At 45.9% G+C, this 24,144-nt stretch overlaps 1 protein-coding gene across 1 annotated transcript; it reads left to right on the top strand.

Annotated features, from left to right (window-relative positions):
- Positions 1-6,009: 6,009 nt before the first annotated feature.
- On the top strand, positions 6,010-22,981 carry slc6a15 (solute carrier family 6 member 15). Its single transcript, XM_086149244.1, has 12 exons — positions 6,010-6,172; positions 7,704-8,265; positions 13,325-13,482; positions 13,979-14,105; positions 14,206-14,387; positions 18,083-18,193; positions 19,173-19,414; positions 20,229-20,421; positions 20,523-20,715; positions 21,403-21,562; positions 21,649-21,811; positions 21,923-22,981. Exons 2-12 carry the CDS (start codon positions 7,944-7,946, stop codon positions 22,295-22,297), a joined length of 2,226 nt encoding a protein of 741 aa, XP_086005370.1. The 5' UTR covers positions 6,010-6,172; positions 7,704-7,943; the 3' UTR covers positions 22,298-22,981.
- Positions 22,982-24,144: the final 1,163 nt, after the last annotated feature.

The raw sequence follows: 24,144 nt of genomic DNA, 5'->3' as shown, positions 1-24,144 counted from the left end.
CTACAACTCTTCATTCCAGATTTACTCCATTCGTTTTAATTTCCCTGGATGAGACGGTTTCTCGATGTTCTTAAGTGATATTTCAAAACTAATATTGAACCTTATTGTATATGAATAAACTTCTCATTGTCCCACCCCCTCCTGTGTGATAGGAATATTGATGTAGAGATCGCTTGGTTAATAATCGTCGTTAAAGGCCGTAAGAGAGGCTTTCGGGAGGTGTTTTTTCGTGGATTTGCATCTTCAAGCTCTTTCCTGGCATTGATTGTTCTGTTTGGAAACAGAAGGTGGGGGTGGTGGGTGGACGGGAGAGAGTCCCATGACTCGTTCTTGGCCCGCTGTCACAGGACACAGCATCCTCGTACTCCCGCCGGTGAGCGAGGAGGTTTACAGAGGCTAATCCCCTCTTTGAAAAAAAAAGAAAAAAAGCATCTCCACCTCGGGCCAACGAGAGCCAGAGGTGAGCCGGGAACAACGTCACCGGCCATTATGTGTTCCCCGAGTGTGTGTGAGTGTGTGTGTGGGTACTCGGTGTGACCTGAAGGTAAGATTTAGCGTCTACTTCTTCAGTGACCAGATGACTCCTGGACTCCAGCTTGTTTTGGATCCTCCAGGCTCACCTGCCGCTGTCAAAGTACACAGCAGTTTGTCAGGATTAGAATAAACAAAATCAAACACTCATTCATTCATTATTTTTCCAACGTACATGCACTCACGGTCCCAGGGAGGGTGGAGCCGATCCCGGCTATCATTAGGCCAGAGGCGGCGTCACCCTGGACTGGCCACAAGGCCACTTATAGAGACATACAAACATTCACTCACTCATTCACATTCACATGTCATACAGAGACACATTCTCATTCCCTAAATGAACCTGCATCTTTTGGACAATGGGAGGAACCACAAGAACCCGGAGGAACGCGAAAGACTCCACAGAAAATGGCCCTCTGGCATCCCTTTAACCGAGCTGCAAGAAAACAAACACCTTTTTGGGTTGATTGATTGCAGGGTGAGCTAAAAGCGACAGCAGTGGGGCTGGCGACGGGTTTTTTGCCTGTGGGAAATCTGTAATGAGCCAATGGGACCGATTACCAAAAGTACCTGATATACTAATTTAATAATCAGAACAAACACTGAAGTGCATAAATAAAAGACATTAACAAATGAATACCATTCATTCAATCAATCATTTATTATCTATACCGTTTGCTGGGTAAGTGGATAGATAGATAGATAGATAGATAGATAGATAGATAGATAGATAGATAGATAGATAGATAGATAGATAGATAGATAGATTTTTTTTATATTTTTTTATTTCATTTACATATATAAATATATATATATATATATATATATATATATATATAAAGTGCGATGGATATGTGGAGAGAAAATAATGGATTGATAGATATATAAATATGTGTATTTTTGTGTATGTAGATATATATATATGTTGTATGTGTGTATATGTATAATATATATAAAAACACACACACACACATATATATGTATATATAACATTTCCCATTTTTCTCCCAATGTGGGACAATTAAAGGCAAATTACATTGTATATACATATAGACATATACATATATGTATATAAACAGAATAGGTTGGGTAGACTGTTCTGAAATATGTATGTTAAGTATATGCATAAAAATAATCATATATATATATATATATATATATATATACCTGTTTACAGCTAATGCTAATTTTCAAATGCCGTCCCTGTGTTCAGAGCTTATGCAATTTGAACCAAATAGCATTTAAAGGTGGTGGTAGGGTGGAGCGGGGGTAAAATCTGCAACGTGTGGAAACATCCTTGAGTGGCAGAGGGTTAAAAAAGCCAGAACAAAGTGTCTCCGAGGGGAAGACACAACACGGCGTGACCAGATAGCATTTATCGCCCGTTTTAGAGGGTTTTCCGTTGTTGTTTGACCCCCGCCATCAGCACTTCTCATGGCCTCGCCGTCTCATTTTGACGCTCTTCCCTCCCTGGAAAAAGAACACAAGTGCGCATCAAGGCTGCCCAGGGGTGAGAGTCCCCGCCACCTCCAAACCGCCAGCTGTTTTGTTTTTTTCGCTTTATCAAAGCACGGCCGGGGCCGCAACATGGGCCCCGTATCGCCGGCAGCACCGGCGGCTCCCGGGGAGCCACATGAAATGGGACTTTGTTTTCCTCGCCGAAAAGTGACCCCCTCCAAGACAATGAGCCTTGCAAGTTGAAGAAGCTTATTGTGCGACGGCGGCGATATAAATACGGCGTATAAATATAGACGAATCAAAAGGTGGGGTTCCGCTGCTGCGGCAGGATGCGGGGGGCCTCAGAACACACGGGCAGTTTCCGTGGGAGTGGACGGCGTGAGCGGCGGCACAGAAGTTCAATGGGTTTTCCCTCGCCTGTCCTCAAAGGTCATCCCGTAGTTTCCAGATGGAGCCTTCCAGCGATCTTTGAACCGATGGCTGACTTGTACTTTTAGCAAGTGTATCCTCTCGCGTCCCTCCTTAGCTATCAAGTTAATACATTTGAAGTGGCTCAATGGATGACTGGGTGGGGGGGTTCGCCAGGAGGAGGCGGGAATCGAACCAACAATCTCCTGATTGGATGGGCTCCACCAGCTGAGCCACAGCGATTGTTGTATGATAGTACAGAAAGGGTGAACCAATGAGGCGACCCAACCAGGGTAAACATGGCGGGTGACATGGTTTGTTACTCAGAACCACCAGTAGGTTTTTCTTCACTACTCGTGGTGGTTGAGCAGCCCCTAACCCAGCATTGTAATCGTGATTGGTCCGAACCACTACAATTTGGCCACCAGCGCCTTCATGCCTCCCATGTGAGATGCTAACCAGTCCATCGGGAGCAAATTTTGGGGGTGGGGTTGGGTTACCCAAGGACACTCCTGCATGCCGTGGAATCGAACCGCCCACCTTCTATTTGTATTTTTACAAAAAAAAAATCCATTGCATGTTTGTTGCATGTGTGCAGCTTTAACGCTCATTACAACAGCTGCGTGTTCCGTTGATGTAGCTAGCGTAGCCGGCTAAAGCCACACCCCTCCAAATATGGCAGAGGAGCGTTCTGGGATCGCGTTTGTCTCTGACACAAACTACGAGAGCCGTCACATGGCCTGTTCCCCGATTCATGCGGCCCTTTGTTGATTCCCTATTGGTTCCGTCTGAGTGACAGAGTGAAAATCAATACGTGTTAGCTTTCCTTCAGAGATGTGTTGGAGTGTGTGTGTGTGCGTGTGTGTGTTGGGGGGGGATTGGAACCCATGACAGTATCAATGGCATTGTGTTACCAAAGTCAGGGTCAGACCATGAAGAATTCAACAGGTAGGCCGTGTTAGCCACTATCTATGAGCAGCTGTGTGTGCGTGTGTGTGTGTTTACCATCGCCAAATCAAAACAACAACACACATTTGGAGAATGTCTCACTCTAAAGCACACCTGCTTTGTTTTCAGCCTCAAAATAAAAGTTGGGAAAAACCAGGGGGGAATTTCGATCAGGACTGGACATCTAGAGGACCGGAAGAGACATTTTGCCAGATTGGTTAATGAGAAGGTGAATGGTTGAGTGTCTATATGACATATGAATGAGAGAGTGAATGGCTGTCTATATTTGAACGGTGGGTTGCCAAGCGACCGCTCCAACCTGAACCCCGCCTCTCGTTCAATGACAGCTGGGATAGCATCGGTTCGCTGAAGACTCAATAGCTCGATAGCTCTTTGAGAGGCTAACAGACGCCAACACGCATGGCAAGAGGAATTGCAGACCTGGGATTTAAGTTGCAGGTTGCTGAACCTAGTTTCTGTTGACATTTTGATACCACAAGCTCAAACAGCCCCTGTGCTGCCAGAGGTCTCGCTGGAGGGATTTCATTTCTCAAGATAGACCTCGACACGGGCATCCAGGTCTGACCGTAAGCTGTGGACAACACTGCAACCCGACGGAGCGAAGGATCGGCAACCGTCTCCAAGACCGAACCATTCGCAGTTACAGAATGAAAAACCCTTTTCAACGCTCACTCATTCATTCATTCATTATCTTTACTGCTTATCCTGCACTCAGGGTCATAAGGCAAGCGGCAGAGTTCACCCTCGTTGCCAGTCAAACACATATAGAGATAACCATTCACTCATTCATACGTCACACAGAGACATAAAACTATTCACCCTTTCATTCACGTCACATGTCATATAGATTTCATATGACATTCACCCTCTCATTCATGCATCCCGTGGAGAGATACAAACATTTACCCTTTCAAGCACATCTGGAGACATACGACCATTCACTCTCTCATTTACCGTCATATAGAGACGTGCGACCATTCACTCACTCAGTCACATGTAACATAGAAATGTTCAACCATTTACCCTTTCATTCACACCTCCAAGACATGCGATTATTCATTTTGTTACTCCCTTCACATGTCATATGGAGACATATGATATTTACCCTTTCATTCATGCATCAGTGGAGTGATACAACCATTCACCCACTCATTCACACGTCTTACAGAGACAAATAATTGTACATGTTTTCATTCATTCACACGTCATATAGAGGTATGACATTCACATGTCACATCGAGACGTTTGGCTATTCACCCTGTCATTCACGTGTCATATATCGACCCAGCCGGGCGCTGCTCGCTCCCCGGGGCGGGGATAGTAATTGGGACTGGGATGAATCCAAGCAGCAAGAAGGAACATGTTTTGAAAGCCTTTAATACGCCGTCTACGTGGGGAACGCCCACGTCGAGCGGAAAAGGGCTTTAAATGAAAGGGTTCGCCCGACAACGGTGTCACGGCCGGTTAGAACACCATTGGTGGCTGTTAGGGAACAGTCGGAAGTAGCCATATTTGAAGCGGAAGTAGTTTTGTCACCATGGTAACTGGTAGTTATGTTACTGTAAGCATAGATATCAAGTGATGCACTTCTCCCATTCCAGCTATCAGCATCTAACTGTTTGCGCTAATGTAATTAATACCATTAATATGCATCTCCCCTGTCCGGTAGAGGCAGAAGGCCGCCCACATCAAGCCAGAAATTGCACATTTCAAAATACCCCGGAGCAATTTCAAAGAGGAAAGACGAAAAACAACCAAGGCTTCGTGTGGGGGTACACAAAGTCGGGTTGAGTCAGAGAAACCACCACCTCATTTACTCCCTTTGAGTCACAACCACGAGCTAGAACCTGCACCAATGACACGCACACACACACACGGAAACACACACACGTGGCTCACAGACGACATGAGTCTGTCTGAATTTTTGTTAATTCGTACGAACTCAACATTGTTTATGAAATGAAACTTGCAAATTTTGAAACTCCTGTTTTTATCAAGCATGGGAAGCTACAATGTGAGCCTTGGAAAATATACTGACTCACATAGATTGTCATGTAGAATAGTGATATAAGCATGCAATGTGGTGCAACTTCGCCCATTAAACATATAACATAAAAAAATACAGTTTATACCTGAAAATGAAGGTGTTTCCCGTAAAATAAATACTTTATTTCCTGTATTCGTCCACATCCGGGATGTGGATGACGCAAACCAAAAAAAAATCGATATTGATTGCAAATACACAGGATTTGAATAGAATAATGATTTAGATGTTGATAATATTTGTTTATGATGATGATATTCGGGTTTAAATAGGGACTTTGAGGTGACTCTGTGGTTTATAAACAGAGGCACATTGCTTGTGATGCGAAATCCTCCCCCCCCTTTTAGGCGGAGTGTAGTGGAACGTACCAAAAGGAGCTGCTTTGCGGGGGTGTTCCCGGGAAACGGCTCTTTTAATTTTAATGTTAAAATACCCCAAAACGCGGTTTAAGGCCGCCGAACGTGTTTTCACGGAGAGTCTGAAGGGGAAATCGGTTAATGGAGCGCGGGGAGGAAAAAAAGCGAGAAACGAGAACGCCGCGGATGCAAACGCCACCCCCCCACTTTCCGTCAGATACTTTTTAGCCGAGCAAAGAGAAAGGAGCAACGGGAGCGCTCAACCGACACAACGGGCCGGCTGACGCACCGACGAGCAAGCGCTATGTCTGCGCCGTGCATGAGCTCTCACAACTTCATTCCTTGAAACCCCGTCCTCCTCCCTCCCGAACACCCCCGAGGAGGAACCAGCGGACCCCGGACACAGGTAAGCCTCACCATCCATCCCCCACCCGCCCTCCATCCTCCACCCGCCCTCCATCCTCCAACCTCCATCCGCACAGTCACCATCATCACCACGCCGCGGAGCGAGGATGACTCGGGTACCCGCGCCTGCGTGGGGTGGGGTGGTGTGTGTGTGTGTGTGTGTGTGTGTGTGTGTGTGTGTGTGTGTGTGTGTGTGTAGTGGGGGTGGGGGGGATGTGGCCTCGCCCGCCACATGTATGATAAAATACCCTTTTGTGGCTGTTGCGCGCACGTAATTATTGCATTATTACGAATTATTTGTTTTAAAATCTCCGAATCCGACACGTGGAGGCTTGAGAGGGGCGAGTGGCGAGCGAACGTTACTCAGCATCGTTGCCGGTAACGGTGCTGCGTCCACGGGAAAAAGAAATAAAAGATGGGGTCTATTAAGACGGCGGGGCCCCGCGTCCCTGAACGCGTCTCGCCTGCGGTTCTCGGATGGAGGGAGTGTTTGGGAGCGTATGCAAATTGCAGACCCCATCTACCCCTCTCCCTTCTTTTTCAAAAAAGGCCATCCTCTCCTCCGTCCAGTCGGGATGATGCTCCCTCCATCCCTCTTTTTTCCTCCGTTCACGGCGGCGGGAACCACGTGATGTCCAGGAAGAACAAGTGAATGAATAAATGAAAGAATGAATGAATGAATGAAGGAAGGTGAGAGCACGTCAGGCGAAGCGAGATTATATTTATGAAAGGAAAAAAAATTAAAGACATCTTCCTCGGTTCGTTTGCGATGATGCAATCACGTTTGCCTGACGTCACAGGCTTTTCCGAGAGGAGTGGGGTTATTGACATTATCAAAGCTGTTAGACAGAAATTCGCCAATATTTTGATTATTAGTGTAATTCCTGTGGTAATTTTGAGGAATAAAAATTTGATTATTATAAAAATTCTTCTTTATAAGTAATTTATTACATGTTGTGAATGAACAGTAATGGCACAATGATATAAATGCTTATAATAATGTTTCCAATCCTTCCGGATGGAAACATAACCTCCATCCTCCCGAAATCTCACATGTTGGCAGGACTTAAAATATAAAAGGGGATATAGTTATTTTTAATGAAATCGTCTTGAAAATCTTCTATCACAATAACTTTAGGGGAAATGAGCTAAAAGCAGTATTAAAAATTGCCAAACTTGGCTCACAGTTGTTCTGTTGTGAATGAACAGTAAAAATGCTTGGATGGCACAATGATATAAATGCTTATAATAATATTTCCAATCCTTCCGGACGGAAACATGACCTCCATCCTCACGAAATCTCACACGTAGGCAGGACTTAAAATATAAAAGGGGATATAATCATTTTAAATAAAATCATCTTGAAAATCTTCTTCTAAAAATTTCCGAACTTGGCTCACAGTTGTTATAACCAAAGTGTGTGAATGTGGGCGGGGGTGACAGCGTTTCTGTGGTTACCAGGATTGAGATGTATATCTTATGATGTGCTGTCGGCGGCGACCGCCGTCTAACTGCCTGTTTGTGCTCCACAGACGCCTCGATGAGAATGACGAGATAAACCCAGATGTCAGAACCCAACCTCCTCTTCTTCCTCTTCCTCGTCCAGTGATAATCCGGAAAAAAAAAAAAAAAAAAAAAACAGCGAACAATTGCGGAGCTCTTGACTTTTTAATGATCAAAACCCCCCCAAAAAAAAAACAACAAAAAGGGACTTTTTGGGAGACGCCGGCCCCGCCCACAGACTTTCCACCGCCCCCCGTCTGATTTGTCAAATGCCAAAAAACAGCAAGGCCGTCAAGAGAGAGCTTGACGACGATGTCACTGAGTCCGTCAGAGACCTGCTTTCCAACGAGGACCCCTGCGAGGACGATTCCTTCAAGAAGACCTCGCTGATCGTCAGCGGCCATGACGCTGGAGGGAAGGGGTGCGACGTGGAGCAGGGGGGCTCTGACGGCGAGGAGGAGGAAGAGGAGGAGGAGGAAGAGCGCCCGGCCTGGAACAGCAAGCTCCAGTACATCCTGGCCCAGGTGGGCTTCTCTGTAGGCCTGGGCAACGTCTGGAGGTTCCCTTACCTCTGCCAGAAGAACGGAGGGGGTGAGTGCTCTGCCAAGCCGCCTCGCTTTCAACATGGCTGCTGGGGTGTCACACCCTTGTGTCAGTTTGCAATCAATCAATCAATCAATCAATCAATCTGTCTATTTGTCTATCTATCTATCTATCTATCTATCTATCTATCTATCTATCTATCTATCTATCTATCTATCTATCTATCTATCTGTTTATCCATCAATCCATCATACACCCATCTATCTACCTATCTATCATCCATGCATTCACCCATTCATCCACTCATCTACCTGTTAATCCAGCAATCTTCCTATCAGCCATCTACCTACCTATCTATCATTATCCATCCATCCATCCATTATCCTTCCATCCAGCTTTTTATCCACTGATCTACCTATATATCAACCTGTCCACCATCCATCTATTTACCCATCCATCCATCCAGCAAGCCATCTATCCATTCATCCAGCCATCTATCTATGTATCATCCATCCATAGTAGAACAAGTTCATTCATCGTGACTTAGCACGACACGACGAAAGAACTCCGCCATCTGACTCTTAAACACCTGACACTCATTCCTCCTGTACATGTAAAGTCTCCTTTCCACTTAAATTGCACTCATCCTTGCACCTGCACTTTGTGAGTTGCGCACCAAGCTGCGCACAAATGTCTTATTGCACTGCCACTGTTCTATTGCACCGTTCATATTCATATCTAAATACATATTTATTGTAAGTCGGCTGCCACCCACTAACAATGACCGTCACCTCAAGCTCCCCCAAACCTCAACTCAAAGTTCCTTCCCCTCAAAGTTCCTCACCTCAAACTTTGAAGGTACGAAGCGACAGGAAAGTGCAGTTTCCCATGACAATGTGAGACATCATCGATCTTTGTCTGTTCCTATAGCACCAACGACCGCTTTCAGGTTTTTGCGCAACCTGCTAGACAGATGCAACAGGAAACTATAGTAGAGTGGCTCACTGTTCAGTTTAGAAGATAACTCTCCACTATGTCTTGGTTAGAGTTACATTTCCCACCTGAGAGCATACATAGCAGTGCACGATAGTGCGTAAAGAGCGAACGGGGCGATTATGTAAATCCACAGACTGCTTCCGGTAAGCTTATTAAACGGAGCTGTCTGAGACAGATCGCTCGAGCGGGAGAGAGCAGTTGGGTCATTCCCCCATTACCTCGTTATTAATTATGAATGCGTTGTCATCCAATGTTCTGCATTTCAAGAGAAGATTTTATGTGCTTACAGATTACGGAAATACCTAACGCGTAGTATTTGAGATTAGGAGTTATGCAACATCACCTCATCGTCAGCATATTGATGTATTTAATTGCTTATTTTACTTTTTTTTTTTCGGCTGATTTTTTTAAAAATACTTCCTTTACGCAATCATCCCTCCCCCATGCCTGCGCTTTTTAATCAGGTGGAAATACAGAGAGGAAATTGAGATGCAGTGGCATTCATTCATTCATTCATTTATTCATTCATGCATTAGCTATACCTCCTAACCTGCATTCAGGGTTCCGAGGCAGACTGGAGCTAATCCCAGCTGTCATTGGGCAAGAAGCGGGGTTCACCGCAGGGACATATACAACCATTCACCCTCTCATCTGAATGTATGGGCAAGTTCCTACAAAGTGGCATCGACCGTTTTGTCGGTCGATGTGAAGCTAGCTGCTAACATCGGCAGAGCAGGAGTGTTAGCTGCTTGCTTTATCATCCATCTCCAAATGCTATTTATTGCATGCTTTTGTTTGTTACCCCCGCCGTCGTAAAGGCAGGTTTCAGTTTGCAACGTCATTGTTGCAAACATATCCCGAAAGCAGTCACTTAGCACTTTTTTTATGCTGATTTTGGCAATTACTGTGTTATTTTCCCAGCCCCTACCTGTGTCATGTCTACTGCCTGGCAGATGTTCATGTAGTAAAATGAAGATGATGACTTCGGGTGGAGGGGAGTGTGAGGTGAAGGATCCTGATGGAGCTCAGTTGCGGCGAAGACAGAAAGACGCCGTGTTATTCCATTGAATTACTTCAGTATTTCAGTCATGTCCGTCTGTTTACATCTTGTGTGTGTGTGCTTGCTTGAGCTCCGCCCTCACCTCTCCACGGAGCTGCTTTTTCTGGCCAGCTTTAAAGAGCTCTGGTCGCCCTGCTGTGTCCAACTGTAATGAGATTACGATGGTAGATCTGGGACTTTAGCCGGTCTGTGCGCATTTGTGTGTGTGTGTGTGTGTGTGTGTGTGCGTGTATGTTTATGCGCATCACTGCCTTTCATCCATCAACTATACATATATATTTCCTTTAGCGGAGCGGCTGAGGCTCTTACAGCCGAGGCTCTTACGGCTGAGATGCAGCGTCATCAGAAGAAAAACACAGGCAACGCAAACCCAATCAGTCCAATCAGCGGGATTAGAACCGGCGAACGTTGACATTTCAAACTCACATCTGGGTTCATGTATAAGCTGAGGGCTCATTGTACAAGACGCAGGAAACAACTCACGATACTACATCAAATAATATTGAGCTGTTGTTTTTAAAGTTAGCATGAGGAAACAGCCATCCAGGATAAAGATGGCTTGAAGGTAACTTGAAGATAGGTGGACTACATTGATCGCATTCACTGTTAACCATGCATCTGTCTAACCAATCGCGCTAGCGTGGCCCTTGGGGTCCAAGATTAACCGTTACACAGATTTGGAGAGGTGCGGTGGATATCGCATAAACATGAAACACAAACTGTTTGCATAGTGAGTAACCGGATGCATCTCCCGCTTCAAATGGACACACACACACACCCATGCACACACCCATCCTGGGAGGGGCAGCAGGAAAAGGTCTGAATGCACCTCCTACCACATGAAACAAAAAAATTGCTGCTAAAATAGAAATGAAGCTTATCTCAAAAACAACACGCACACACACGCATGCAGGTGGTGGACTTTAGTTAATGCCAGAATCAGTGAGTCACTGTCAACACTGACATGTTAGGTTTGGGTCGTGGTAGAAATAATGACAGGATTCAGTGCACGTTCACCCAAGACAATCATTTACTTTAAAATCAAATGCAAGTAACTAATGGCCCATAGTCCAAAAAGATGCAGGAGGACCATTGGAGATATTTGCTCAGATGAATGAAAGAGTGAATGGTTGTAAGTCTCTATATGACATGTGAATGTATGAATGGTTGTATATCAAAGAGGCTTGTGAACGAGAGGCTGAATGATTGCAAGTCTACATAGCGTGAATGGGAGGGGCAATACTTGTATGCTTCTGAGATATAAATGAATGAGTGTCAAGTGTTGTTGAGCAAGACACCGAACCCCTAACTTCTCCCCTGGTGCTGGTGGACGGCATGCCTACTGCTCATGGTTCATCCATGGTGGGTTAATTGCAGAGCATGAATTTCCCCACGGGGATTCATAAAGGATAAATTCTAAATTGTGTCAGTATATAAGGTGTGAATGGTTGTATGATTAACACGTGTGAAGAAGAGAGTGAAAGGTTGTATGTCTCAATATTTGTATGTCTCGGATGCAAGTACAAAAAGAAATGTGTCGACAACGACAAAGTAATTGCATGTAATTGGCCGTTAATTGACATAAAAATTACACGAAAGAGTGCTCAAACCCAAGGGGGGCAAGGATTAGGTTGTGTGGGTTTTTCTTAAGCAGACATTTGTGTCTTTTTTCTTGTACTACTTGAATGTTGCCGTGGCACCAGTGAGATGACATCATAAGCCGTGACCCGACAACACACACACACACACACACACACACACACACACACACACACACACACACACACACACACACACACGCTCCCAAGCCCGAGCCAATATGAGTTTGAGAGTTTGAACAAAGGCTTTAAGTTTTGCCGTCACGCGGCCTTCGCCTCCACTGCTCATGAGAAGTGTGACGGTCACAAGAGCCCCCCCCCCCCCCCACCCCCCCCCATCCTGGCCCCACAGGGGAGCTCCATCTCTGCAGTGGGCCACCGCCAAGTAATCCCGGTACCATTTGACTCATTTCAGACCACCCCACCTTCTCCCTGCCACCGCAGAATTACCTGATTATAGCCTGACGCTAGTGAAGGGTTTCACATGTGTTATTTTCCTTCTTCTCGTGGCGGTTGGGGCATGTGTGTCACTACCAGGGTGGAGTAGATGGAGGGCCTTTTGGCATGAGAAAACAAAAATATTTTCCTCACAGGGTTTGGATGCAAAGCAATAACAGACGGTGGGGCAGTGGTTGGTGCCTCTGCCTCGCAGCAAGAAGGTCCCTGGTTGGATTCCGTGTCTGCAAGGATTTCCTCCGGCTTCTCAAGTTTCCTCCTGCAGTCAAAAAAACATGAAGGAGGTTCATTGTGACGGAATGAATGGTTGTATTTCTGCATTTCTCTATGACAGGATAGGATGATAGACTGTATGAATGACATGGTGAATGGCTGTACGTCTCTGTGAATTAGGGAATGGTTGTATGTCTGAATGGGAGGGTCAGTAGTTGTATGCTTTTGACAGATGTAAATGAATGAATGAATTTTTGTAAATCTAGATATGATGTGTGAATGAGTGAATGGTTGTATGTCTTTAACACTTGTGAACAAGAATCCTGAATCTCGCCCAATGACAGCTGGGGTTGGCTCGTGCCCCACCCCCAAACCCTCGTGACCCCGAGTGCAGGAGAAGTGGCATAGATAATGAATGAATGAATGAAGGATCTGCTGATATTGGTGTCTTTTTGGTCGTTGCCTCTTGTCTTTGGTTAACTGCAGTTTTTCTAGAATCGTCTCTTCCTGGCTTTAAAATCAATCAAAAGAAGAAAAATCGACATCAATGGCAAATGCCTTGTGATCAACTACGATCCAAGTCGTGATGTGGACACTGAAACATCTATTTTAAGAAAACGTCAACATGAAACACGCACTGCTGTCTGTCCTGGCTGTGACTGAAGCTCCACATCGTCTGTTTGTCAGAGTCCCAGAAATAGAAGTGGTGTCTGTGGGCTGCGGGTCCTCTGATCCCAGTGTCCTGCCTCTTCTTATGTGTCCTCCCTATTGTTTTGGTCCACAGGCGCATACCTGGTGCCCTACCTGATCCTCCTGATACTGATCGGCATCCCACTGTTCTTCCTGGAGCTCGCCGTGGGACAGCGGATCCGCAGGGGCAGCATCGGGGTGTGGAACTACATCAGCCCTCGCCTGGGGGGCATCGGCTTCGCCAGCTGCTGCGTGAGTGTTGCTTTGTCAGACAACCGATTGGTTTTGCCCACGCCAACGGTAACATTTCACCACAGTTCATCTTGGACCATTAGCAGATGCATCACATTGACTTTCCACCACGAAAAAGCGAGACATCTTCAAATTCTGGATGACCGTGCTGTATTTCGGCATCAATACTGTCTCCTGTCCTTCCTCGGGCCAGCGGTGCTCTCCCTGCACCACCCAGTGGAAAATGATACCCCACCTGACACTTAACATAGCTCACCCTGTCCTACAGAGGAACATTTGCCAGGATACTAGAAGTGCAAAGGTGCAAAGCTGCAAAGCACAGGAAGGAGCATCGTCTCCTTTGCTAAGAACTGATATCATGAAACATCTGACCGATTCGCAATATGCTCTTCCCTGGACCACTACCACCACTGACCATAAGTACTCATTGTCATTGCTGTGCTGGCTAATGTCTTAATGAGCATCTGAAGCCAAACATCAATCTCGCCCACCGCAGGTTTGCTTCTTCGTGGCACTCTACTACAACGTCATCATCAGCTGGAGCCTCTTCTACTTCTCGCAGTCCTTCCAGCAGCCGCTGCCGTGGCACGAGTGTCCGCTGGTCAAGAACAAGACCAGCACATGTAAGACCAGGGGCCGCAGGACTTCTACCTTTAAGCCAGCTAAATGTAGCCATTTCAGTGTGTGTCACCTGGTTGATCCTGTCAACTGCATTTTTACTAGATGTGGTGCCGGAGTGCGAGAAGAGCTCGGCCACCACCTACTACTGGTACCGCGAGGCGCTTGACATCTCCAACAACATTTCCGAGGGTGGAGGACTCAACTGGAAGATGACGGTGTGCCTGCTGGCTGCCTGGTCCATGGTCTGCCTCGCCATGATCAAGGGGATCCAGTCATCGGGGAAGGTGAGGAGAATTCCTCTTTCCCTCCCATGCAGATGGCAGTCTGCTGGAACACAATGCATCAGTGGGATTTCGAAAGGAGCCTGCATCTTATACTAAAAGTGAATTTCACTAAACTGTAATTAATGCTTGTGCCTGTCAAAGCAGTCCGTCCAGAACCTGCTAACAGGCTGGGGATGTAGGCCATCCACACATTTACCAAGTGTTTAGTTGTAAAATGTGTATTGTTTACATTATAGTCATTGTAAAACCTTGGGATGGTGGAGCCTATCGCAGCTGTCATTGGGTGAAAGTCAAGATTGACCCTGGAGCCATGACAGGGGACTTTCTTAAAAAAATTTATGGGAGATAGCGTAGAAACATCGAAACGCCGTAGGTCAAGGACATCATGAACTGTTGACCGATGGTACAACCGTTTACCCTCTCATACACAAATAATATAGAGATACGATGTAAAGAGGAACAATTTAATGGCCTCGCTGGCCGCTGTTGTTTCCTGCGCTGCATATTTCTTAGAATGTACAGTATCACCAGCTCTTCCGCCATGTTTGGTACGGACTGAAAACGGAACTCGGAACTTGAAGAAAAAATACTACACCGCCATCTAGTGGCTGTATTGCTTGGCAACCACTGCAACGGAAATGGTGCATGTGAAGCATGGGCGATGACATTTACTTGCGCAACGTAAGCATCAATGAGCGTTTTGCGAGTGGGGGACGTCTTAGCTCAGCTGGCTCGCGGCCCCGTTACCCTGACCCACACACGAGTATTAGGTCTCGCACCCTTCAAAATCTGGGGGATGGTGATGGAAACAAAAGTTGTTTCTGTTGTACCAGAAACAACTTTTCTGGTACAGCAAGCAGCAAAGCTGACAGTGGCGTGACTCGCATCACCGGAAGGATTAGCCCGTCGGTGAAAGGTTAGCGTTGGCTCCATGAGCTCGGCCGGATCCCGCAGGTGATCTTTATCGCCCTGCGCTGTTCCTGTATCATATGACCGGCATTAGCCGCAGCGCCGCCGAGGGCTGGAGCCAAGCCTGCGATAATTGGAAAGAAAATGGTCACATTTTTTAATCTTCCAGGAAAAAAAAGCTTTGATGCTAGAGACGTTTGATTTTTTTCGGTTTTGGCATTAACCCTCCCCCTCCTCACAAGCAAGCCACAGCAAGCGCCAGCCTGCACGAATACCGTTATACCTCACCGATCCATATCTCGATTGTTGGAGCGTGGTGGATTTTCTGCCGGACGTACCCCACGTCACACAAAGGCGAGACGTGGCGCTCCGACCCCTGAGAAATTCCTGGCTTAAGATTTTTATACTTGGCTTCATAACTCGTGCTGGGAAAGGCTTTATGACTTCCTGATGCTAAGGCTCGGGGGCAAACGGCTACCACGTGCGCTCATTCACCGCTTCTATGTTAAATAACTCTTTTGTTTTTCTGGATATTAAAGCCACAGGGAGTGGCAGACTATTAAAAATATCCCGATTCGTTGTGTGTCTTTCAAGACGGCCAGAGAATAAACAAATAAAACATGACCAGGTATTACATAATGAAGTAGGCCGACAACAATGGCCGACAAATACCAGCAATTTTTAGAGTATTAGCGAGAGCTAAGTACTTTACCTTTTCCCTTCAATCCAGTATTGGAAGGTTGCTGCTTGCTAAGGTGCGCGTATTAAGACAATAAGCGCTGGAATTGCAAATATGATGTGGGTCACGTGATGCGCATGGGCCTGGGTAGAAAGAAGTGGCTGTTTGAACGTGTTCTATCAGGAGTCACGGGGCAGCTGACTGACTGCTCCCTGACAAGACCGCCAGCGGCTTGGCTGACTCGACGAGCCGCCGCAGCTGGCAAAGGCTAAGAGTTTCCGTCCCCCACCCTCCGCCACGACACAATGGCTGCAGACAAAACAAGATGGATGCCTCTGGCACGTTTAATCTGGGTGTCTGCGAGATAGTCTCGCTTCTTGAGAAATGTCACTGATAGCCACAATCGCCGCCGCCGCTTGTGCCACGCTATCACAAGGTGAGGGGAGGGGGGTCTCGCCAGTTGAAACCAGTTTGTAACACCACTTTGTGTCATTTCAACCCCCCCACACCTGGCGTACAGTCTGAGCCGGCTTCGGACCTCCACCCTCAGACTGTGTCCGAGGGGGACGAAGCAGAAACTTCTCTTTCCGCGCGTTTGAAGTTCAACGCGGCACAAAAGAAGATTAATGCGCTCACTCTCCCCACCTACAAAGGGCTTCTCCTAAGAATACCCCCCTGCTCTGTGTGTGAAGGGGACCATTTTGGTTGCCATGGCGATGCGCGCCCGGCTTGATTTCCTGGAAGAGTGCGACAGATTTAAGCAAGGAAGTAGAAAACAAAGTTGATTTTTGGTTCTCCGTGACGCGGAAGGGGAGCGGGGAGACAAAACGCCACTCTGTGGTCAAGACAGGAGATAGCGGGCACTTTCAGAGAACGCACCCTTCCAGCCATGACATGCACGGAACCCACATCGTGAGATACGTGAGCGTCCGTTCTAAGGTTGAGTTTGACTATCAGTGAAAAATAGCTTGGCTTGGTCTCTGCCGAGGTCGCGGCTCCGTTTCTAAACAAGAACAGCGCTGGCGGGGCTGTCAATCAAGTCAGATCCATGAGATGCTCTCTGACGAGGCGTTCAGTGTCACTGGGAAAATGGTGGGAAAAAAAAGATAATTTGGATGAATAGCAGAATAAATTATCAACATAAAACACACTGACATAAAGCGCTAAGAATTGTGAGACCGCACATGCATACACACACACACACACACACACACACACACACACACACACACATACACACACACACACAGACTGGTTGCCAGGGGTCCTGACTCAAGAGGGCGCTTCCTCGTTACCCCTTTAACTTTTTGAGTTGTTCAAATAGTTAATCTCTTCCTATTTTTAAGCAGAAAAACATTTGTTATTTTATATTAATCCTCAAAAATTCTACTACATGATCATCTTAAATATTGTAGAGAACAATTTTAGGAGCATGACCTGTTTCATTCCAATAACAACAGTAAAGGGTTAAAGATGTGAGGCGTTCAAGGACCAGGGGATTAATTAGCAGATAATCGGACAGAAGCCCTCCCTCCCGCTGGTGTCTGTTACACAAGGTTAATTATATTAAAGGGGACATCCCCTTGACGCCTATATCCAGGAAGAACAATGTTTTTGACTTTACACACACACATGCATATTCAGTGGTGAGGTCAGGCCCCCAGTGGTTCCGTCCCTGGTGAAAAATCTGCTCCCTTCACTCATCTGGGTTTTTCAAAATGTTGACCACTTAGTGGATTTGCCGTGGATTATTGATCTTGTAACAGTTATATTGATCCCGATCATGTCATCTTTACACCCCAGCGATATAACCATTCTTGTCCCTTCAGCCGATGGGGCTTGTTTTTTCAAAATAAATCAATGTATTGGAATTTGAAATGTGATTTTATTAGCTGTCCTCATTTAAATAGATACTATTACTAAGAAATACTAATATTATTTATGATTAGTGGAAATATGCAATTTAACCTTGGATCCAGAGTGGAGTGGGATTCTCTATTTCTTGCCCGTGTCGGTGCTTTCCTTTTAAAATTTGCACGCATTATTTTCCACATCCACAGCAGGAACCCACCCCTGTATAACAGGCCTGTGTTGTATTCACTTGTAGGTGATGTACTTCAGCTCCCTGTTCCCGTACGTGGTGCTCATCTGCTTCCTGGTTCGGGCGCTGCTCCTCACTGGCTCGGTGGACGGGATCCGGCACATGTTCACACCCAAGGTACGGCTTCACAATCCACTGGAATATTCCGGATAGAAAATATATGTATTGATTGTTATTTATGCAGAGAGAGGTTTTTACTGTATGTATATGAGAAATAGAATCATAAATATATATAAAATATATTAAAAACATATATAAATATAATGTATGTATATAATAATGTAAAAAAAATAAAATTGAATGATTGAAATAGTAAGAAATTATATGCACGTACACACACACACACAATCACAAAATTAATGTAGCGAATCATCTCATCATGCCGGTAAATTGAATCCACTCATTCGAAATAAAGAAAGGGAGTAAAAAAATCTGAACCCAAAAGAAAATCCGCACCACGATTGGACAGATTGGCCCAATGGGCTTCATTGCCGTTGGTCGCCATGGAAACAGAGCAGCCGTGGGTTTTGTGCAAGCAGGCGGTCGGTTTGCAGTGTCTGGCTGGCTCGTCTCTCCGGGTGACATCTTACAACTGCAAATCGCACATTGCCACCATCTTCCGCCGCGCACCTGCACACATCAAAAAGTGTGTGTGTTTATGTGTGCGTGCATGAGTGTGTGTGTGTGCGTACGTGTGCAGGTGTGTGTGTGTGTGTGTGTGTGTTGAAACTGGCTGGCGGCGTCTGGTTATGGAAGAAGCTGCCACATCCAGATGTCAGACAGCAGAGACGAGACACTCGTAGACGAGACTGCAGGAAAAACATAACATTTACGTGGGAAATTACTGAATAAATAATGACAGGACTATTGATTTGAATGCCATTAGCTATTACCAATATATCCCTAATCAATAAGAAAATAATCATAAGTATAAAAATAATAGTAAGATGATTGAGGTCACGAGAGCAGGGGGAAAGGTTGAGAATATATGATAAATGTGAATTATTCTGTTCATCAGTTTAGCTCATAAGCTAATATAAAGTAGAAAATGAAAGCCAATGTATTTGTTTACGTTTGGCATCCCTCCTCGCCGCAGCTGGAGATCATGCTGGAGGCCAAGGTGTGGCGTGAGGCGGCCACGCAGGTCTTCTTCGCTCTTGGCCTTGGCTTTGGCGGCGTTATCGCCTTCTCCAGCTACAACAAACGCGACAACAACTGCCACTTTGACGCCGTCCTGGTGTCCTTCATCAACTTCTTCACCTCAGTGCTGGCCACGCTGGTTGTGTTTGCCGTACTGGGCTTCAAGGCCAACATCATGATTGAGAAGTGTGTGTCACAGTGAGTGTCCGTCTCCCGGGGAGTTTCAAACTCATCTTTAACCTGAGATGAATCGCAGGGGAAAAACAGGCTTTGGGGATGTTACGGTTTGGCTTGACGACGCCCCTGGTGGTCGGGATCGGGGATGACGGTCTTATCGATACATTTATTTAAATTAATGAGGAATTAACAACAAAGAATGTGGGAGAGGGGTAGGCAGAATACGGAGATTTAAGTCAGAAATTCAAGGAAACACAATTCTACAAAACTGTCTGGGTTTAATGACGCAATGGGCTTTTGACAAAAAGGCCAGAAATCTGTTGAAAAGGCAGTAATGTGAGGCTGTTAGAATTTTAATGAGATTTGCATTTGGGGAGAGCTCACTGGTCCACATTATGGCCAAAGATAGAAATGCATGTAAGGCCGTATTTAATACTGTTTAATAATAATAGTAATAATAATTATATGTCAGTTAGAATATTATACAACAAATATCCTATAATAATGGAGAATACTTGAATAAAATGGAACTCACGAGAGGAAGATCACAGAGCTCACATTCTAAAGGTGAGAATATTGAGATTCAAGTCAAAGAGGTGAAGGAAAACTCTTCAGGCGGCTTACGTGCGCCTTAGTGGTCAAAGTCAGAACTGCACACAAAGGTAAACGTCTGATAGAAAGAGAACTAGAAGAGCCTAATTCTCATTAAAAATTGCAAAATGACTAAATGAACATGACGACAATGATACATCCTATTTAAACTTACAAATGTGCAAACCCAACTCTGTGAGGCTTCCTTGTGTTCTGGATTTGACCGTGCTTTCCGTTTGTGCAGGAACTCCAACCGCATCCTGGGTCTGGTCCGGAGCGGCGGGCTTCCCCCTCAGCTGATCCCTGAGCACCTCAACCTCAGCCAACCCACTGTGGACGACTACCGCCTGCTGATGGACGCCATCAAGCAGCTGAACGGGACCAACGTCTCCAGGCTGGGGCTGGAGAGCTGCAGCATCGAGGACGAGCTCAACAAGGCATAGAAACTAACACGGATCTTCACACCTCAATCGATCAATCGATCAGAATGATGTCATTAGTTCCGATCCGCACCTCACCTGCCCTCTCCTCCTCGCAGGCGGTCCAGGGCACAGGCTTGGCCTTCATCGCCTTCACGGAGGCCATGACTCACTTCCCGGCCTCACCCTTCTGGTCGGTGATGTTCTTCCTCATGCTGGTCAACCTGGGCCTGGGCAGCATGTTCGGCACCATCGAGGGCATCCTGACACCGCTTATCGACACCTTCAAAGTCCGCAAGGAGTTTCTGACAGGTCAGCGACGGTGGCGGTAACACTAGAACATTAGCACAACATTAGAATCGGCTGGTTCTGGAGGTGGGGCCTTGTTTTTATAAAATATTTTCCAATGCCAGATCATCGAAGGATTGTCGTAACATTCTCCCAAGCATTTGCGGATCCATTATCATTATTATTGTTATTATCATTATTATTATAATTATTGTTGTTGTCGGTATTATTATTAGTATCAGCATGATTATTTTTCATATCTTTATTGCTATTATTATCATCATTATTAGTAGTAATAATATTTTTATTGAGGAAAAAAAGGGTAATGATAATGGATTTTATGTTTGCGTGTCGGGTTTGTTTTGATCAGCAGGAAATTATTATTATAACCACGGGGTTGATGTTGTTGTTGTTGTTAGTGTCATTATTATTGTTTTTATTATTGTTATTAATATTAATAGTGACAAAAATTCAAATGATCAATATTACCATCAACAATTATTCTATATAATTATTCATTATTCTTATCATTTTGGTTGTTTTTTTCAAATTGAATTCAATCTTATCTCATAGCTCCAAGCAGCAAGGGTATAGTTATGTGCCACTTTTCACCGTCTTTTAAAAAATGCCCGCCGAGACAGACCGACAGATCAGTGAATGTACAGCAGGAACGACGAAGCTGTGACTGACCGTCCTCTTCCTCCTTCCCAGTGGGCTGCAGCGTGTTGGCCTTCTCTATCGGCCTGCTCTTCGTCCAGCGCTCAGGGAACTACTTCGTCACCATGTTCGACGACTACTCGGCCACGCTGCCGCTGCTCATTGTGGTCATCCTGGAGAACACGGCCATCGCCTGGTTCTACGGCATCGACAAGTGGGTCCTCCGTCCGGCATTCAGGGTCTGCCGCGAAAGACGATGTCCCTTTTACACCTTGTTAGAGCCGGCTCCTCCTCTTCCAGGTTCTTTGAAGACCTGAAGGACATGCTGGGCTTCACGCCGTATCGCTTCTACTACTACATGTGGAAATACATCACGCCCATCCTGCTGCTGGTGCTGCTTGGCTCCAGCTTCGTCCAGCTGATCATGACGCCGCCCAGCTACAGCGCCTGGATCCAGGAAGAGGTAGGTGACTCTGCCTCTTTGGAAAGAACAGGTTACAGGTTAGATCTTGGTGCATGTCATTATGCGTGAAGGTAGCAGTAACGTCCCGCTGCCTCCGACCTTGTCCTCTAGGCCAAGGAGCACGTGCTGCCTTTCCCTCCGTGGGGCATCGTGGTCTGCGTCTCTCTGGTGCTGATGGCCATCTTGCCGGTGCCTGTCATCTTCGCCCTGCGCTACTTCAACATCATCGATGAGGGCGGCAGCGCACTGTCCGCCGTCTCCTACAAGAAGGGCCGCATCATCAAGGAGACGGCGGCGCCGGACGAGGACGACGATGCCAGCCTCATCCGCGGCAAGTCGCCCAGCGAGGCGCCGTCCCCGTTGCCTGGCAACAGCATCTACCGCAAGCAGAGTGGCGGCGGGGAGGTGGACACCGCGCCCAACGGCCGCTACGGGATCGGCTACCTGATGGCCGACATGCCGGACATGCCTGAGTCAGACTTATAAACTGACCCTTCCCCCGTTCCACCCCCACACACCCCCACACACCTCGCCCAGTCCCACCCCCACCCCATCTCCGCCTGTTGGCCGTATCATCACTGTATATTTTACTTGTATTAAGTATTTTTCCTTGTAGATACACATAGTAGTTTTTCTTATTTGTCGTCACTGAACCTTACTACTGTACCTTAAGGAGAAAAAAAAATTGAAAACATCTAGGCGTCGTGCCCCCCCCCCCTAAAAAAAACGCAACTCACACTTCCCAAACTTTGGGAGGCGAAGGCCGTCTTTGTACCCCAAACACTGATGACGGCGCCTGCTGCTGGTCGACGAGCACTGGTGAGGTCCAAAGCTGCTACGGACGAGACGAAGCGTGCCTGAGTCATTTATATATGTTTATAGAATACACAGGGAATGGTGTATATTTAAGGTATTCTGTAAATATAATATAAATATTATAAATATATTTATCTCGATAGTTTGGATATGGTGTTTTTAAGGTTCAGACTTCAAATCCTTAACCCCCCTCTCCCCCCGCCATGCCTGCCCAACTTTTCCTTTTTCTACTAATTGCCGGTTGGGATGAGTCCCATGTGTAAATACATGTTCCATGGCTAGGAAACACATCATCCTTCTTCTTCTTCTGCTTCTCCCCCTTAAAGAAAATTAAACTCTCATTGTCCATACTGATACCACTGTCTGCTCCTGCCTCGTTATTGTTACAAATTAACTTTTCAAAAAGGACAAGCTTACCTCAAATATGAATGGGTATTTTTCTTTTGCTGCAGGGGTCACCGTAGCCAATAATCTTCCTCCACCTAACCCTCACTGTTCACGGTCATTCCATCCATAAACCTCCTCTCTGGTTCTCCTCTTGACCTCCAGCCTGGCAGTTCCTACCTCAACCTTCCGCCCAGATTTTCACCATCCCTCTGTTCATGTCCATACCATCTCAGACTGACTTTTTATCTCCAGAACATCTAATATGTCTTGTGCATCCGATGGACTTGTTCCTACTCATGCTCCTTGTGAGAACCTCCACATCTTCATCTCTGCCTCCTATCTTCTCTTCAGTGTCTCTACACCAGGCAACACAGCTGCTCTCACCTCCATCTTCTCCATCTTTTATCACTTTTCTCCAACTTGCTTGTTTGTCCATTGTTCCGGACTACTTTCACTGCATATCCCAACATCACCTGCGAACACGGCAGTCCACAGAGACCCCTGTCTAGCCCTCGTCTGTCGAACGGATATAAGAAAGAACACAGAGAAAGAGTTGAAATGTGTGAATCATCTCAGGATCTCCAAATGAAGAGACGCTGAAGAACAAAGAGTCCAGGAACTTAAACTTTATTTTGCTTGCATGGCTTGAGTAATAATGGAATAGGGGCGGTAACACTTTACAATAACCCTTTTTGGTTATCAACTGTGAGTTAATGCAGTGATTCTGCATCTGCATCAACCCACGGGTAATAACCAGTTAACTAACACGTGGTTTGCCGAGTTTTACGTGACGGTAATACGTAATAATTAACTAACAAATGTCAGCCCCAGTTCAAAGCTGCATGATAACATTGTTTAAATGTGATTAAACTGAACGTCACACACACACACACATACAAACACACACACACACACACACACTATCGTGTTTCAAATGGGATTGGGCTTTTTATTTTGCTTTCCCATAAAAAATAGTGAAAAAGACTTTACCTCAAAGGTGGGGGGATGACTGAAAGATCCCTTTCAAATAACACAGGTCAAAGATGGCAGCTTTAAATTCAAGCGAGTGAAAACACCTATGTGACATTTGAATGAGCAAAATGAAACCGTGTACATGAACACCTTTAGCG

The sequence above is a fragment of the Fistularia commersonii genome, chromosome 7, assembly GCF_037954325.1.
Source record: "Fistularia commersonii isolate RoL2024-O1a breed Wild chromosome 7, RoL_Fcom_v1.0, whole genome shotgun sequence".
NCBI classification, from domain to species: Eukaryota; Metazoa; Chordata; class Actinopteri; order Syngnathiformes; family Fistulariidae; genus Fistularia; species Fistularia commersonii.
Note: the sequence above shows the minus strand (reverse complement) of the source record. Positions and strands in the feature narration are given on the sequence as shown.

Excerpts from the sequence above, each read along its gene's own strand:
- slc6a15 (XM_086149244.1), top strand. The coding sequence starts at position 7,944 with ATGCCAAAAAACAGCAAGGCCGTCAAGAGAGAGCTTGACGACGATGTC. Across the intron at positions 14,388-18,082 it reads GGATCCAGTCATCGGGGAAG|GTGATGTACTTCAGCTCCCT; the intron begins GTGAGGAGAATT and ends ATTCACTTGTAG. Across the intron at positions 20,716-21,402 it reads CCGCAAGGAGTTTCTGACAG|TGGGCTGCAGCGTGTTGGCC; the intron begins GTCAGCGACGGT and ends CCTCCTTCCCAG.